The sequence below is a fragment of the Plectropomus leopardus genome, chromosome 14 (genome assembly GCF_026936395.1).
Source record: "Plectropomus leopardus strain MGB_pleo_1.0 chromosome 14, ASM2693639v1, whole genome shotgun sequence".
NCBI classification, from domain to species: Eukaryota; Metazoa; Chordata; class Actinopteri; order Perciformes; family Serranidae; genus Plectropomus; species Plectropomus leopardus.
In genome coordinates, this window is record NC_142189.1 from 20478477 (window position 1) to 20494163 (window position 15687).

The following is a 15687-nucleotide window of genomic DNA, read 5'->3' on the forward strand; positions in this document are numbered from 1 at the left end:
TTATTTGATGTGCTACTATTAGGATAAAGTGACAGTTTTTTAAAAACAACTTTTGTCATATTTGCATAAAAAGTTCAATATATATGTATTTAGCATGTGATTATGGATTATTAAGAACATTGGAATATTAAAGGTCCTTATCTAGGTGCATCTATTGGCAGAAATGTAGTATAATGTATGTTTTCTTTAGTGTTCATTCAATTGAAAAAATAATCGTGTTTAAGTTACCTTAGAACGAGATGTTTATATCTGCACAGGGAGCAGGTCCTCTTCCATGTAATCTGCCATGTTGCACCACCAAGCTTTTACAGTGGCCCAGAATGGACAAACCAAATATTGTCTCTAAAAAGTACCAGTCCCGTTTTGGTGTGAAAGAGCTTTATTCAATGCTTTTACTGGGTTCAATCTTGTCTGAGTGTTTTAAAGAGGAAGAGACATCCTGCAGATTATTCAGCTCCAGGCAAAAGAACCTCCTGAACAGTGAACACTGAAGGAATTCCAACCAGGAGTTCTCATTTGCCACATGGGAGAAGTTTCAGCATGTTGCAGTCTGTAGTTAGATGCAGCTAAATCCTACTTACTGCTCCTTTAAGATGTCATAAAACTACACACTCCTCAAATAAGGAAGGTCATGCAAACACACCAGATTTAGCAGTATGCTTTATTTAGATAATGAGAAAACCCTTATATAGGATATAAATTGGAAATCCAACGAGTCACAGCTTGTCTTTGACCATAAAACATCCAGTTTAACCAAAAGTGATTATTGTTATAGAGCCTTTTTTACTGACTTTTAACTGAGCTCAGGAAGACCAACACACACACACACACACGTGCACGCACACACGCACACACACACACACACACACACACACACACACACACATACACACACACACACCGTAGCAAAAATCATTTAAGGTGCTGTGATTAAATCTGAGTCAGCTCTTGTGCCTCCTGCACCTCAGAGCGTCCTCCCTTTGATGGGGTGCCTCCCTGTGTTATGGCCACAGATGAGCAGCAGTTTGAGTTCATGTGTTTCCACAGGCAAAGCGAAGTCATGAGAACCTGTGTATTAGCAGCTGGCTACTTCTGATAAGATAGCTTGTCTGCGCCCTTTTCTTTGCCAGTGCTGTTATCAGAGCAGTCAGTGATGCCTTAAGTCTGCCCCCATGTGGCTTAAGGCACATCTAAATCTGATTTCATTTATTTTGGCATGACACTGAGCCCAGTTCTGTTGATAGAAATGAAATGAAAAATAAATAACAATTGCCACATGATTTTTCAAGAAATAACCGAAGCCACATACATTCCTGTTTGTGGATTGTTATTGTGACCATTGCCTGCTTGTTAGTCTCCACCCATCCTTAAAACAACAACAGCCACACACCGATAAGGAAAACTGAAAGGCAGACCTTAAGACATGCACTTCTACTGCAACTTGATCCAATTCTGTTCAACTAATCGCTCTGCAGGATTACGTGATACATTTGTGTGGATCTTGTTTCTACATCTTAATCAGAATATGCACTCTAAATGACTGCATGTCAAGTTAGAAATGCAAATGTTTCTTATGAAGTTATCATCTCTGAATAAGTGGCCACTGGGGTGGTTGTTTTTAATGTATGTTACTTATGGTTTTATTCTCAGAAATTTAGCATTAATTTTAAATAATCAGCATGCATTAGCTTCAAATTATTATCTATATTTTCATTTTCTTTGGTAAAAAATGAAATATAATATTTGTTTCCTCTGCATACTTGGATACAGATCATTTAAAATCATCAAGTACCAGTTCAAGCATCTGTCCTTTTTCAGACGCTGCTGCAAAATATGCGGCATTGCCAATTAGTAGTCAGCCAGTCCCTGCTGCAGCCGACAGCTTGGTGATTTATGTTTTTATAGTGCAGGTAAAAAGGGAAGTGAGGGAGTTCTTGATGAATGATTAGGATCCTATTAGAATATATTCAAATTTTCTGGCGTGTACCTCTCTAATGATGTCAGAGTCAGGTTTATTTGTCACTTCCACAATACACACTAAGCATACATGGGAATGAAATACCGTTCCCCAAAAATCAGTGTGGGATCTAAATTATAAAAGATGATAAGATGATCCCAAACTGAACTCAAGCAAATTTGTGGGACATGCGGGTACATCAGAGGTAACCCAGATTAATAGTGGGGCCTCCTTGGATGGGACCTGGCTATGAACTGTCGAGGCATGAACCTGTCTGAGGGATGTCCTGTGGTGTCTGGCACCGGGTGTCGGCAGCAGATCCTCCGAGTCCTGTGGGTTATTAAGTGTTCTTTAAAAAAGAACACATAAAATATATATTTAAAAAAAACAACACTGTCAGGCCAACTCAGGGCACTGACACACTGTGCGCAGAAAAATAAAAAATGGTCACATGCACACACATTGTAAAGGGGATGAAAATTTATGGCTGCTTTTATGTTGTTTTTATCAGACTGAAAATGGTCAGATTTCAACAAACTTGCTTAGAAACGAAATGACTTGAGATTTGCAAGTAGCTCCAGAGTTGGAAAGTGATCGCCCCCTGGTGGATATTTTGCGTTACTCTAAGCAGAAAAATAGGTCTCATATCAGATCTCAGCAGTAACCTCATGTAAAACAAAAAATGTTTGAATCTAGGTTTTTTTCTATTTAAAAATTTATTTATCCAGGAAAGGCCTTGTTGAGATTAAAAATCACCTTTACAACAGTGTCCTGACCAAGAAGGGCAGCAACACTGTAAAACAAAATTGCAGACATATAGCACATATCAGTTAGAGACCACATTACATAAACCTTCTTTTCTTTTGGTATAGTGGTCTGACTTAACACAACTGGACTTTACACAACACTATTGAATGTTTACAGTAAATGTACTACACACAGTGTGTATTTCAGTTATCCTGAGCAACTATCAATCCTGAACATAGAGTATCTCTATAAGTAAAAGGTATATTTACTGTATATACTAGATTACTTTATCTTTACTTTATATCATTTTTATTTTTGTAACATCCCTTTTTGGCACACAAATCAGTTTTTGTTTTTCATTTTTCTCTTGCTTCTGACCCTTTAGCTGCTCATCTTATCTTTTCTTTATGTCTTGTCTTGTCTTGTGTAGTGTCGTGTTGTGTCTTTAAAAAAAGAAATTCAACTCATATTTCGTCAAAGATTAGATGAATTAGATTACCATCAAGTATTATTATATTCATCCTGACATGCCGCATTCAAGGCCACCTCCATCAGTCTCTTTTTTTAATATTCTGAGGGGCATCAAAGTCATTTTGTAATTATTCAAAAAGTAGCTTTACACAAAACAAATGGGCGGAATGCAGTTTGTAGTAAAGTATATAATAGTAGATACTACAGATATTGCCTTTCAAATTAATGTTAAGACCTGTTACGTTTTATTTATTTTTGTTTACAGGAAGACGACTGGAAATTAACGCGAAGCTTTTGAACGCAACATTGACCTCATAATTAACGTTAGCAACGCGCCTTTTAAACCATAGAAGAAGAACGCAGCACTTCCCCCCGAGAGCTAGCGCACTGACAAGCAGCTAGCTGTTGCTGTGGCTAACAGAAAAGCCCTAAACTAGCAGCTTCACGGTTTTAATGTGCTTATAACAACTCGTAACTAACTTACAACACTCGAAAATGATGTTGGATGACGTTCAGTTCCTGAATATCCTCAAGGGAAAACGCATTAAACTGACCCTCAAGACTTCATGTTACCTCGGTGTCGTCCAGCGTATCAATCCCAACAAAACGTTGGTTTTGGTGGACGGTTAGTAAAATGTCTTGTATTGTGTATAGTTAGCATAACATTGTTGCGGAGTTAGCTCAGTTGGGTAATGTGCTAACGGTAGGCTAAAAGCATATCACTGTTGGTATCGTAAAAAAACGTGTTAACCCTTGAATCTGGACAGACATCTGTTTTCTTTTCCGTCTTCAGACACCTTTCATGGAGCAAATTGGTTTGCTTTATCTCGAAAAATGGGGGGAAGACATTGAGCAACTTGGCAAGACATGTTTCGCATATGTATATATATATATATATATATATATATATATATATATATTTATTTGTGTATGTGTGTGTGTGTGTGTGTCAGTTTTCTGTAATTAATTTGTCTTTATTTTGGGGGGCAATATTTCTTTTAAGTTGCTCATTGCCCTCTTCCCATGTGTTTTAGAGAAATCAAGACAATTTGCTTAGGTTTCAAAGGGTTTTTGTGTGTTTGTATTGTTTCAGTTGTTAATGGCAGTAATGGCTGTAAGTTTCCTGGCTCAAAGATGTTCTTCGGGCACGAGATTCTGGATGGTGAGTTGATAAGTGATATCTGAAAAGTGAAGACTGGACTGATTTTTTTAATGAAAAGTTTTGACATCTGACTTGCCGTTTTGTGTAATTTCATTAACAGTGGAATTCATCAATGAAGCAAAAACTGACAGTGGGTAAGTAACAAGCAAAGTATCATCTTTGTGACAACACTCTGTGCCAGCCATGACTCAGAAATGAACTGTAACATGCAATGTGTTGCACAGGAATATTTATGACCACAGCCTTGAAGAACACTTGAATGTGGAAGAGTTTCAGCCTTACAGGAAGAAAACCACATTGGGTGAGTGTAATAATTAATGTTGTCGCTTAAGCTATATTCACACTCAAAATTCAGCATACATCCAGCTTCAGAATCCTGTCTTCTCAATTGAAAATGTTAAATCACTAATGTGAAGATCCTTTTTCACAGATGATGATGAAGATGAAGAGGAGTACATCAACTTTGTGGTGATTGATGAGTTTCATGAGAAGTTTGCATCTGCTGTAAGTTGACTTTAAGTTCCTTTTCTGTTGCATAAATCATTTTAATGACATATTTTCAGTATGCATGTATACACCGATCAGCCACAACATTAAATATGCAGACAGGTGAAGTGGATAACATTGATCATCTCATTACAATGCCAGGAAACTTTGTTTCCTGGCATTCATGTGCATACTACCAGACACACTCCATACATCCAGACACTTTTGCAGACCAAGTGCCCCCCCACCTAATGGCAACAGCACTCCTCAATCACAGTCACTCCGCACACCAGGACAGTGAGCCATGCCACACTGCCACGCTGCTCCGAGATGGCCTGAAGGATGTGGCAAAGAGCTCAAGTCATCTGCCTGGCTTCCAGATTCCCTCGATTCCAGTGTGATTGAGCATCTGCCGGATGTGCTGTTACCCCACTTAATAACCCACAGGACTCGGAGGATCTGCTGCCGACACCCAGTGCCAGACACCACAGGACATCCCTCAGACAGGTTCATGCCTCGACAGTTCATAGCCAGGTCCCATCCAAGGAGGCCCCACTATTAATCTGGGTTACCTCTGATGTACCCGCATGTCCCACAAATTTGCTTGAGTTCAGTTTGGGATCTTGGGAATTTTAAGGCCAGGTTAGTGCCTTGAGTTCTTTGTCACATCCTTCAAGCCATTTCTGATCAGTTATTGCAGTGTGGCATGGTGTATTACTCTGCTGGGGGGCACCTTGCCAATGGAGGTTCCCATTATGAGGTGCACTTAGATTGAAGTGGTATTTAAGTGGGTGGAACACAGCAAGTGGCATCCACATGAATGCCAGTATCAAAGGTTTACCAGCAGGAAATTACATTGATATTTAATGTTAATAACTTCACCTGCCGGTGGTTTCAGTGTTTTGACTGATTGGTGTATGTCGACAGCATATACTGGTGGAGATGCATCATGTCTGTACTGAGACCTGTTGTCTCGAAAACTTAATATCATGAGTTTTCATCTGTCAGGTGATGCACATTAAAAAGCAGCATGTGATCGGCGTGGGAGCTGATGGAATCGAGGTATATAAACATGGGAGACTGTGTTGGCTTCAGGTGAGAAGTTTTGCATTCCTGCTTCCTTGAGTCCTTCCAGTTTTCTGTCATCAAAAGAATGAAAACAAGAATACAACTTGAAACTGTTCTACATTCATCTAGATTGCTACTAAAAACAAGGTATACTTGTTTGATATACTGTTACTTGGAGCTCGGGCCTTTAAGAACGGTCTGTCCATGATCCTGGAAAGTAAGCACATACTGAAGGTGAGCAGTGTAAATAGAAAACAAATGCTGTTCTGTCACACAGTGATAATTATTACCATAACATCTATGTTGATTTTCCTTTTGTACAGGTGATTCATGACTGCAGAGCTATTGCTGGATGTCTGATGGCTCAGTTTGGAGTAAAGCTGATCAATGTCTTTGATACGCAGGTACATGTGCAGTAGGCCAGTCCCATATCATATCGTTCACAATAATACTGGTATAGTTTTTAATACAATAAGAAAAATTCATATCGTGATAATAGCAAAAATTCAATTTGTTGACAAAATGTGGTCATACAGTTAGACATTGCAACAAGCATGTCTAAAAGCAAAATTGCTCTATAGATGAGGATTTGAGTTCCAAAAACTGGAGTGACAGTAGTGTGGAACTGAATCATCAACTCAGTCATTTAGGATTTTTTCAACAGAGAGGGAAGTGCTCGTTGATTTATTGTATATGTATACACTACTTTTGAGATTCAAGGGTACTTATTTTGTATTTGGCAACTGTTAAGATGTGTAATTTGTGGATTATTTTATTTCACTGTATTAGTTATATTTCATACAGAATCTTAGTCTCACTCTGAGTTACTGTTGGTTACAAATTTAAGAAATGAGAGATGATTTTGGTTTTGTTTTTACTGAATATTTGAAGGCAAACTGTTCTGTATATGTAGATATTTGAAACTCCAGCACTTATGTTGTTGAAATAGTTTTTCTTGAAATTTATGATAATATTTTTCAGGTTTTTGTCATATCATGAATATTGTTATTGCAAAAATACCCTGAAATATTGTGATAATGTTTGAGTGCCATATCACCCTCTCCATATGCGCAGTATGTATAGTGGCCTACTTTCTCTCCCGTATGTTTAGTTGAAGTCACTTATATCCTGCTTCTCTTTCTGCATGTGTTTAGGTGGCAGACGTCATGTGCTTCTATTCTGAGACAGGAAGTCTCCTCCCTGACAGAGTCAGTACTCTGCAGGAGGTGGTTCATCTTCATCTGAAGGTGCCCTCCTCCCAGCTCTTATCCCTTCAGATGAAGTCGCAGTTCACTATGGTGCAGTACACCATTCTCATCCAAGATGGCTTTATTTACCATATAGTTGCATCTGTATGTGCTGTATTCACTGATGTGTTTCTTTACAGGAAGAAAAGCAGATCTGGCGCAAGCGGCCCTGCCCTCTACCCCTGCTTAAGGTGATGGCTCTGTCGGTGATCCACCTTCAGCCGCTCAGACTGGTGCTGCTGGATACTCTCATGACAGACTACATGGCCCTGGTGGATTCATACATCAACAGCAGCCACTATGAGCCTGATGATTTAGAGCATGTCAGCATGGTGAGTAACTCATAGATGACCTTTTTTTCCTTTTCCAATTTTTGCTTCAACTAAAGAACAGTCGTGATACAAATGCACACATTTTCAGGGCATTACGTCCACGCTGATACTGGGAATTTTGTAAATAGCTTTATTTAAAAAAAAAAACAAAAAAGAATTTTGGCCTTTCGTCCACAAGCAAACTGCATTTCAGATCACTAAAAGCAAAACTTTTGTAAAACTCTGTCCAGGGTGAATATTTTCAGAAACTCAGTTTTCAGTTTTGACATGTTGACAGGGAAAAATAAAGATTTTAGCTTGAGATGTTTGCTCTCAACTTTGCAAGCAGGACTTTTTACATGTTTCCAACATAAATGCACAGTTACTTTTCCACTACATTGGGGAACAGAGGTGTCAGAGTGTGCTACGGAGGTCACTGTTCCAGGTAGACTTCCGGGAAAATCTTTTTTCAGGCTGCTGATTGGCCAACATCTTCTTTATTGGGTGACTTGGAGTTATGGATATATCTCCTTCTGTTGGTTTGGCATGCTTTCAAAAGTGGTTCAATTGTGTTTTTGCATTTACATTTGGACAGAGATTTTTTTTATAACAGTGTATGTTGACAGGAATTTAAACAAGTAGGAACCCAGTTTCCAAAAAAATGTCTTACTTTTTCATTTTATCCAGAATTTGTATTCCTCTGCGCTGGTGACAGCCATTGCCAGATGCATGGTTTTGGGTTGTCCATCTGTCAGTACGCAAGTACATCTATCTGTCCCATCAAGGGAGTTTCACTGTGACATCATAATGTTCTGCAGAAACACTTTTCTGGCCATTCATCCGAATCATAATGAGGAACAGAAGGGAAGACATTTAGTTAGACACTGAATTGCTGACATGAATCGTGGGTGTCCACTATGAAACGGTGCTGATTGTATAGATCCCTTGTGCTGCTTTGGTAAAGATGTGCGTGAAGCATCCATCTTTTAGAATATGCAGCTTCTTTGCAACAGCATCCATATTTTAAGTATTTTCAGCTGTCACTGCTACACATGAGTCTGGACAGACATGAATGTAAACTGTAACTTGACTGGTTTGCAAAAGCATAAAACTGAAAGGCAGTAATTCTACAATTTTCCATTTTATTTTCAGCCCTAAACAGGTAAACCAACACAAGTCCCAATAGACTTACTGCAGTTTTGTACAGATGTGCAGGTGTCCTTGTCTATGAGATTATTGAGTTGGCTTTAAACTGCTTTGATTTGTGTATTGCTTTCATAAAAAAAAAAACTGGCTGATACTCATTTAAAAACATTTCACATATTTTTCAAGTTTATCTTGATACAATACTCACATGCGGGTATAAACATTGAAACCATGTTTGTGACTGGAATTGTTTCATCCATTTTATTTTGTTTTGTTTTATTTTATTCTTTATTTAACCTCTATTTCAGAGTTTATTTAAAGTTACTTATAGTAACTTTAGCAGTCTTAGTGAGTCAAATCAGGTAGATCAAATCACTATCAAATCACTTTTTTAGTATAAAACTGCCAATTTCTGTATCCCCTGAGAGTGCTTTCTCACTGACCTGTGATGTAGGGAATTTCTTACTAAAACTGTAACGCCCAGGCTGCACTGCCTGGCCACCGGCATTTTGAGGGCCACCACACTGAACTGCTGCAGCTTGCATGCAGACAGCGTTACTCCTACAGAGCTGCCTCGTGTAATAACTACTGTATTCCCACAATAAAAAGTTGATACTTCACTAATTTATGGAGATCTGCAAGACACTATATTTTAAAAAACACGGTCCTGCAAATATTTCACAATAAATAGCCTTTTGTGAATAAATTAAAAGGATTCTGTCCGCAGAAACAGAAACATCATCAGAGGGCATTTATTTTTAAAACGGTGTTGAGTTAACTGTAAATATTTTTTGTCTGTGGCAGATGTAGACATTGAAACTGCAGCCAAAGAAGACCGTTTTCACTTAATTTTTACTGAAAACCATGTGCGTGAAAAAAAATGGCAAAACTCTTTAGATGCTCTGCTACTGAGCAGCAGCGGCACTGTACCTGAGCCATGCTGCCCATGCGAGCAGTGTGGCTGCTCTAACCTGTAAATATTGGCGTCGGGAAAAAAATTGTAGTTTAGAAGTGCTTCAACAGTCTACCTGTTTGCATCCTCAGGAGAGTGTGTTGGAGTTGCCTAGAGAGCTCAGGCAGCTGGAGCAAATGCGTTGTGAGCGGCAGAAGTGGGCCGCCGACCAGTACCCAGTCACAGAGAGTGGACTGCTGGCTCGCTTCAACCCCCAAAATCACCCCTCATCTCAGACCTTACCTGCAGAGGAGGAGCAGGGCCAGACACAGCAGGAATCTTTTGGGCCTATAGAATCACCTTCCTCCACACAAGTGGACCCGCTCCTTCACAAGACACCCCTGAGCCCTCCAAGAGTCACTGATGCATTATCTGTTGATGCTCATGCCTCCCCTGACCCAGCAGCTGAGGCTTCAGTGCAGTCGATTTACAGTCACCAGTCTCTAGGTATAGGCAGAGGGCGCAAAGAGGTACTCATGGACATAATGGGCAGAGGAAGACCCTCTGGGAAAAAGCAATCGTCCATACCAGCCTTACCCGCTGGAAGAGGCTTCCTTCTTCAGATATTACAAGATCAGCTCTCCAGTAAGAGCAGGGAGGACATGATAACTCCTGGAAAGATGGGGATGACTCTTTCCTGCCCAAACCATACACCTGCCCATGAAGTGCTGCTGCAGCCTGCTGGCCCCAGTGCTCATGACCTGCGAAAGGATGCTTTCGGCATGACAGGAGAACATTTGACATCAACCCCCGAGCCCATCACATCTTCACTGACGCAGTCATTCAGGTCTTTCAGATATTAAAGAAAGTGTTAGAAAGCCAAATAAGGACTGCTATCACAGATGTTCCATTGTTTGTGATTTCCTAATGTTACCAGTAGATGGCAGTAAATACTCTGTTTTGAGTAATGGCTTGTTTGATACCAACAGTTTGTGGACTGTTGAGGGGAAAAAAAGAGAAAAAGATTTTTTGTTTGGGTTGTGCATGCCAGTTTACTTAGATATAATCATATTGTTTAGACAAAACACATGCCTGGTTTGTTATTTATGTTGCATTTCTTAAGTGTTTTGCCTCTGTCTTTCCCAATTTTGTTTCGGTTTGAGTGCAAATTAATTGCACTCTTAACTACAACGTAGATAAATTATATTATACTCAGAAATTCAAGAGTTTGTGTATTTTTGTCATGCAGAAAATGACAAGAAATAATAGCCTTGGCAGTTGTATCACAAACTACAAAAACAGCTCCACATGCCCATTAAACCATAATGTGCTAAGCTGAGTGTGATTTATGGCCGCTACAGCTTGGCTTCTGTGTTGCAGTTAATTGATTGTGAAAAGCAGAGACGGGCATTGATGGATCTGCTCTTAATTGAGCAAAAACATTGCTAGCTGACACTTCGTTTGATGACAGATGACCAGAGAAAACCATTAGACTTGGCACAGACTGAACAGTGATACTGACTGTCTGCAGCCTCAGTGATTGCTGCAGTTCAGATGTACATGATCACAGGTGGCCAACACCTGCCATGTCCTACAAAAGCAGATCTTATCCATCTAATTTGCTGCTTGAGGTGTTGTGCAGACTTTGCAGAGAGGCACCGCAGCCATTTTTTTCCTGAATCATCAGAGGTTGGTGCTTAGGATCAAAACAAACCTTACACACAACAGCAGGACATTGCTGCAGCGCAAGTGGCCCCCCTGTATTAATCACATCTTATTGCTATGGTTATCTACATGCAGAGGCTTGGGCCCTTTCCAGAGCTTCCTAATTGAAAGCATGAAACAGATAAAGTAGGATTTTAATTAACTGGGAGGCAGCCCGGCACAAAGCCTTGCATCTCTCTTAGCAACCAGCTCCTCCTTAGCTTCTGCTGAACACAAGCAGGGTGGATCCTTCCCATATGCCTCCTTTAACTCTCTGAAATGCTGTTGTTGCTCAATCTGCATGTGGGTGGGTTCAGTGGGGAACAAAAGGTTTAACACATGATCTTTAAGCTGATTCGCTGGACGTTATCTTAGAGCTGCTGCACTCAAATCTTCCAGAAGTTAATACCTTTAACTGCATTGACTTTTTCTGTATTCGTTTTTAGGATTTATTACACGTAGAAGTCTTTTATGGCTTCAGAGTGAGAGATTGTTTTATATATCTGCGTCACTCAGTAGTGAAGTTGTGGAGGAGGTGGTTTGTGTGTTGGGGGGGGGGCAGGTCTCTGTGGGGCTGTGGAGGACAGGCTCCTGTCATTGACAACCAGATTGGGGCTCTTAATTTAGAGGACCTTGCATTTCCTCTCAGTCACAATAATGCCTTATGTGCAGCACTTCCTGTTTCTCAGGCCTGGGAGGAAGGAACAGGGCGCTTGTCACACGGTAGTCACCGCTTCCTCCCTCCCTTCCCCCCCTACTCCCCCTGCTCCCAAACTTCAGACAGTGTTGTGTCCTTCAGAGGGGAAAGATGACTGCACCTTCAGCATCACAGCAGGATGCTGCTGCGCTATTTTTAGGCTCAAGTCGGAAAGGTAGCGCGCAGACATAAACACAAACTTTAGGATGTCCAGCTGTGTTGATTTAGCATCCGAAAATGGTGGTTCGACTGTGTAAGGCCAATTATTGTTTTGACTGAGCAGTGGGAACCTGGAGGCCTGCTGTTTGCTAAAGGTGTAGTGGAAAGAGGACACCCATGAACAATGATCATCACTTTAAAACAGGGGTCTGGTGATTTTAGGTAAGGACCCCTTAGCTGAAAAACAGACAGAGCAGGGACCCCCTTCTACATATATTGAATAAAATTGAGTTGCATATTAAACTGGGCCTATAATGTGTAGGGTTACCTGATGTAGCATAAACATACCCTTTTACAGTACTAAGCTATTAAAATAATGATTATTGGCAGAGTCACATTTTTTTTGAGGTGGAAGATATAGTCTCTTGTGAAAAAAGTTACAAAACAGCCTGTGGATGGATTACTGAACAGACCTACCGAGCACAGGCACAAGGGCCCAACGTGTCAGGGGACCCCATGGTTTTCGCTTGCAAAATGTCACTCAAAGTAACAAGTACAGACCAGGAAGACACTCAAAATAACCACAATAGGATGCTGAGGAACTGTAAGGGACACAAAATAACTACAAAAACTGGCAAAGCAACCACAAAGACACACAAAACAAATACACAGACACAAAGTAATTAAAAAGCAACATAGATCTACCAAAATAATACATAAAAGTACCTCAATAAGACACAACATTACCTAAAGGAGACAAATTAAACACAAGGACAAAATTATTACAAAGCAACATAAAACGGCCAAAAAAATACATGAAATGACGTCAGTAAGACACACAATTACCTAAGAGGGCTTCAAAATAACCACAAGGAGACAAAAAACTACAACATAGAGACTCAAAACAACCATAAGGATATAGAAAATGAATACAATGTGACATAAAATGACTAAAAATTCATAAAATTAAGTCAGTGAAACACAAGTGTAACTCGGAAGACCCCCTAGGTTAATCAGAGGTGTTATTTCTATTATTAAACCACACAGTAATAGGCAACAAAGCCACCTGGACACGTGCCAGACTGCATTATTGATCACAGAGGCTCTCGACGCCCTCCTGACAGCACCCAAAATAGAGGTACTGCGTCCCCCTGTCCCACCGCCTTATTTACTTTGCACCATATTCCTGTAATACTGCAGGGGCTCCAGTTACCAACAACACAGAAGCGACAAGGTATTCAAAACATGATGCTCCTAGGCAACCATGCCTCCTCTTGATGAGTGTTAGGCTACAGATATGTTCATAATTAATAGGCTTTTGTTAATTATTAAGAACGGAGGGATAATTTACCATAACCACTCCCTTTAAATGGCACCTTGTTAGGAGTAGCTGGTTTGCGGCCATACGAATGTCATTAAAATTAATCGTTGAGTTTGCTGACAAACTGCACACTCAGATCACGGTGCATTTCTCTGTTACTGCACAGAACAGGGGAAATCTGAACACAGTTTTGACCACTGGGCTGTCAATAATCAGATTGTTTGTGAGCTTTTTAAATTTGCACTCATGATTGAGTCCTGCCACATGGGCATTTCTCAGCTAATTACTAGCCTTGTTTATTCGGATAGTTGCTTTTGCCAGAGGTGGCAATGTTGGCCAGACGCGACCTTTTTGATTGGCTTGTTGGAAGAACTTGATCTGTCGGTTTTACCTGAGTAATGCGGCACAAAGAGTCAGATTGATAGGCAGTATTCAGCAGTTCAACACTGTGGCACAACAAATTAGACACGTGTCAACAAAATAATCTCAATTTCATTATTCATGTAACCACATGTAATCCCTTTGTGTTCATGAGCTTTGAGAAATATAATCAGATATCAGGTTCTACTATCACACTGAACTATATCCCTGCAGCCAATCTTCCATCTGTTAGGAAAAACCTATTGTTGAATCCTGCTCAATCCCCCACCCTGACCACCACCTCTCCCTCTTTCTTTCTCTCACATTACAAAATGACCCTCTTTTACTCTCCCCTGCTCATATTCAATGGGAGAATTAATATTTAACGTGAGAAAGGCTGACCTATCCAGATGGCCTCTCAAGTACAGCAAAAATGAGAACAAAACACAGCATCAATATTTCAGCCAGCCCTACTAACGGTATGTATGTATCCCCGCAGTCAGGAAACCCAACTCAGGAAGACCCCTCAATATGCACACAATCATTCAAACACACGCGTACACAGATGGAGGCACACAATATGCATCTTTATGAACTGCTGCGCCGTGTTTACTCAGGCAGCATGGAGCATCGGGACCTTCAGGGCCTCTCCAAAGGAACCAGACATACTGTGACCTTCAGCTGGGACAGATGAGCTCAGATAGAGGATGAGTGACAGGTGAGGGTGCAGATGAGAATGTGTTTGATGCAGAGAGAGCGGGCCCTAGGAATGTCAGTCTTCAGCTGGTCTCACTGTGCAGAAGTACACAAATGAACACTTTGATAGGCACGCGAGCAGTTTGGCTCTGTGGATGGCAATGTTGGTCAGCCGCTTGGCCCGTCACTCCGAGTAGGTATAGCTGCGTCTGGAGCAGCTACGTAACCCACCCACCATCAGTCCACGATCAGCCTTTGGTCCGGAAGCGGAAGCCCTGAAGAAATTGCTAAATTGCCGTTTAACCAGCTATGAAGTGTTAGGTTAAAAGAGAGGCAGCCAGGGTGAAGATTAAGTGTAAGTGTAAGGGTTACATCTTGGTACTTACAAGGTAAATCCTGTATAAAGAATATGGGTAAAGTTATTTATTGCTACATTTGGCCTCATAGAGTGACAAAGTGTGGCATTAGTGGATTTGTCGTACTGGTAGTGGATTCAGTTTATAGGGGGCGTGTTGTGTTGGCTTCAAATGCAGTGTTGCTGCAGCTATACATGTTTTGATCCCATTGTTGTTGTGGACTTATGACCATGTGACTTTTCCTTGAGTGCCATCATCAGGTCATCTTTTCACTTGACCCAATAATTTGTATTTGACCTGATATCCACCATAGATGTCTAAAGAGAAATGGATACAGCTTTGACAGCGGAGCCCTGTTCTTAAGCATGTTGTAAGCAGCAAGCTTAGAGCAACAATTTGTAGTATAAAGAGTGAAAGTATGTGTGAGGAGGTAGCTCAGGGTGGATGGGTCAAACAAACACAGGGTTTTCTTTCAGGAGACATTGTCATGTGACAATGCCATTTGTAGGGTGTTAATTTGTAATATGTCATATGAACAGTGTATGAGGATACATTTCATTGTTACATCTATATATGCCCTTCAACTCTGATGGGTAAGCATGACAGCAGAAAGACTGAAACCTCTTCTGACCCCAAACTTTGTATGATGGTTGTCCATTCCCTTTAGAAAAGATGAGAAAAGACTTGGAATGAGGGAGAAGTTGGCGTGCTGACATGCTCCACGATGGCGCTGCAAATGGGTGGATGGAGAGGGGTGAGCATGGCCATCCTGATACAACGTTAACTGTACTTGTATTAATCTATGCACATCAAATAATTAGTAATATTTGTGGTAAAATAAGAAACCAAAGTATATCAGTGTGCAATTCTCTAACTCTCATGTTGACTTTGTCTTCAACAAGTTTTT

At 40.5% G+C, this 15687-nt stretch overlaps 1 protein-coding gene across 1 annotated transcript; it reads left to right on the plus strand.

Annotated features, from left to right (window-relative positions):
* Positions 1 to 3533: 3533 nt before the first annotated feature.
* exd1 (exonuclease 3'-5' domain containing 1) lies at positions 3534 to 10698 on the plus strand. Its single transcript, XM_042501489.2, has 11 exons — positions 3534 to 3800; positions 4269 to 4337; positions 4438 to 4471; positions 4562 to 4638; positions 4768 to 4841; positions 5832 to 5918; positions 6021 to 6125; positions 6215 to 6295; positions 7046 to 7189; positions 7279 to 7470; positions 9640 to 10698. The coding sequence occupies exons 1-11, from the start codon at positions 3671 to 3673 to the stop codon at positions 10348 to 10350; spliced, it is 1704 nt and encodes a 567-aa protein (XP_042357423.2). The 5' UTR covers positions 3534 to 3670; the 3' UTR covers positions 10351 to 10698.
* The last annotated feature ends 4989 nt before the right edge of the window (positions 10699 to 15687 follow it).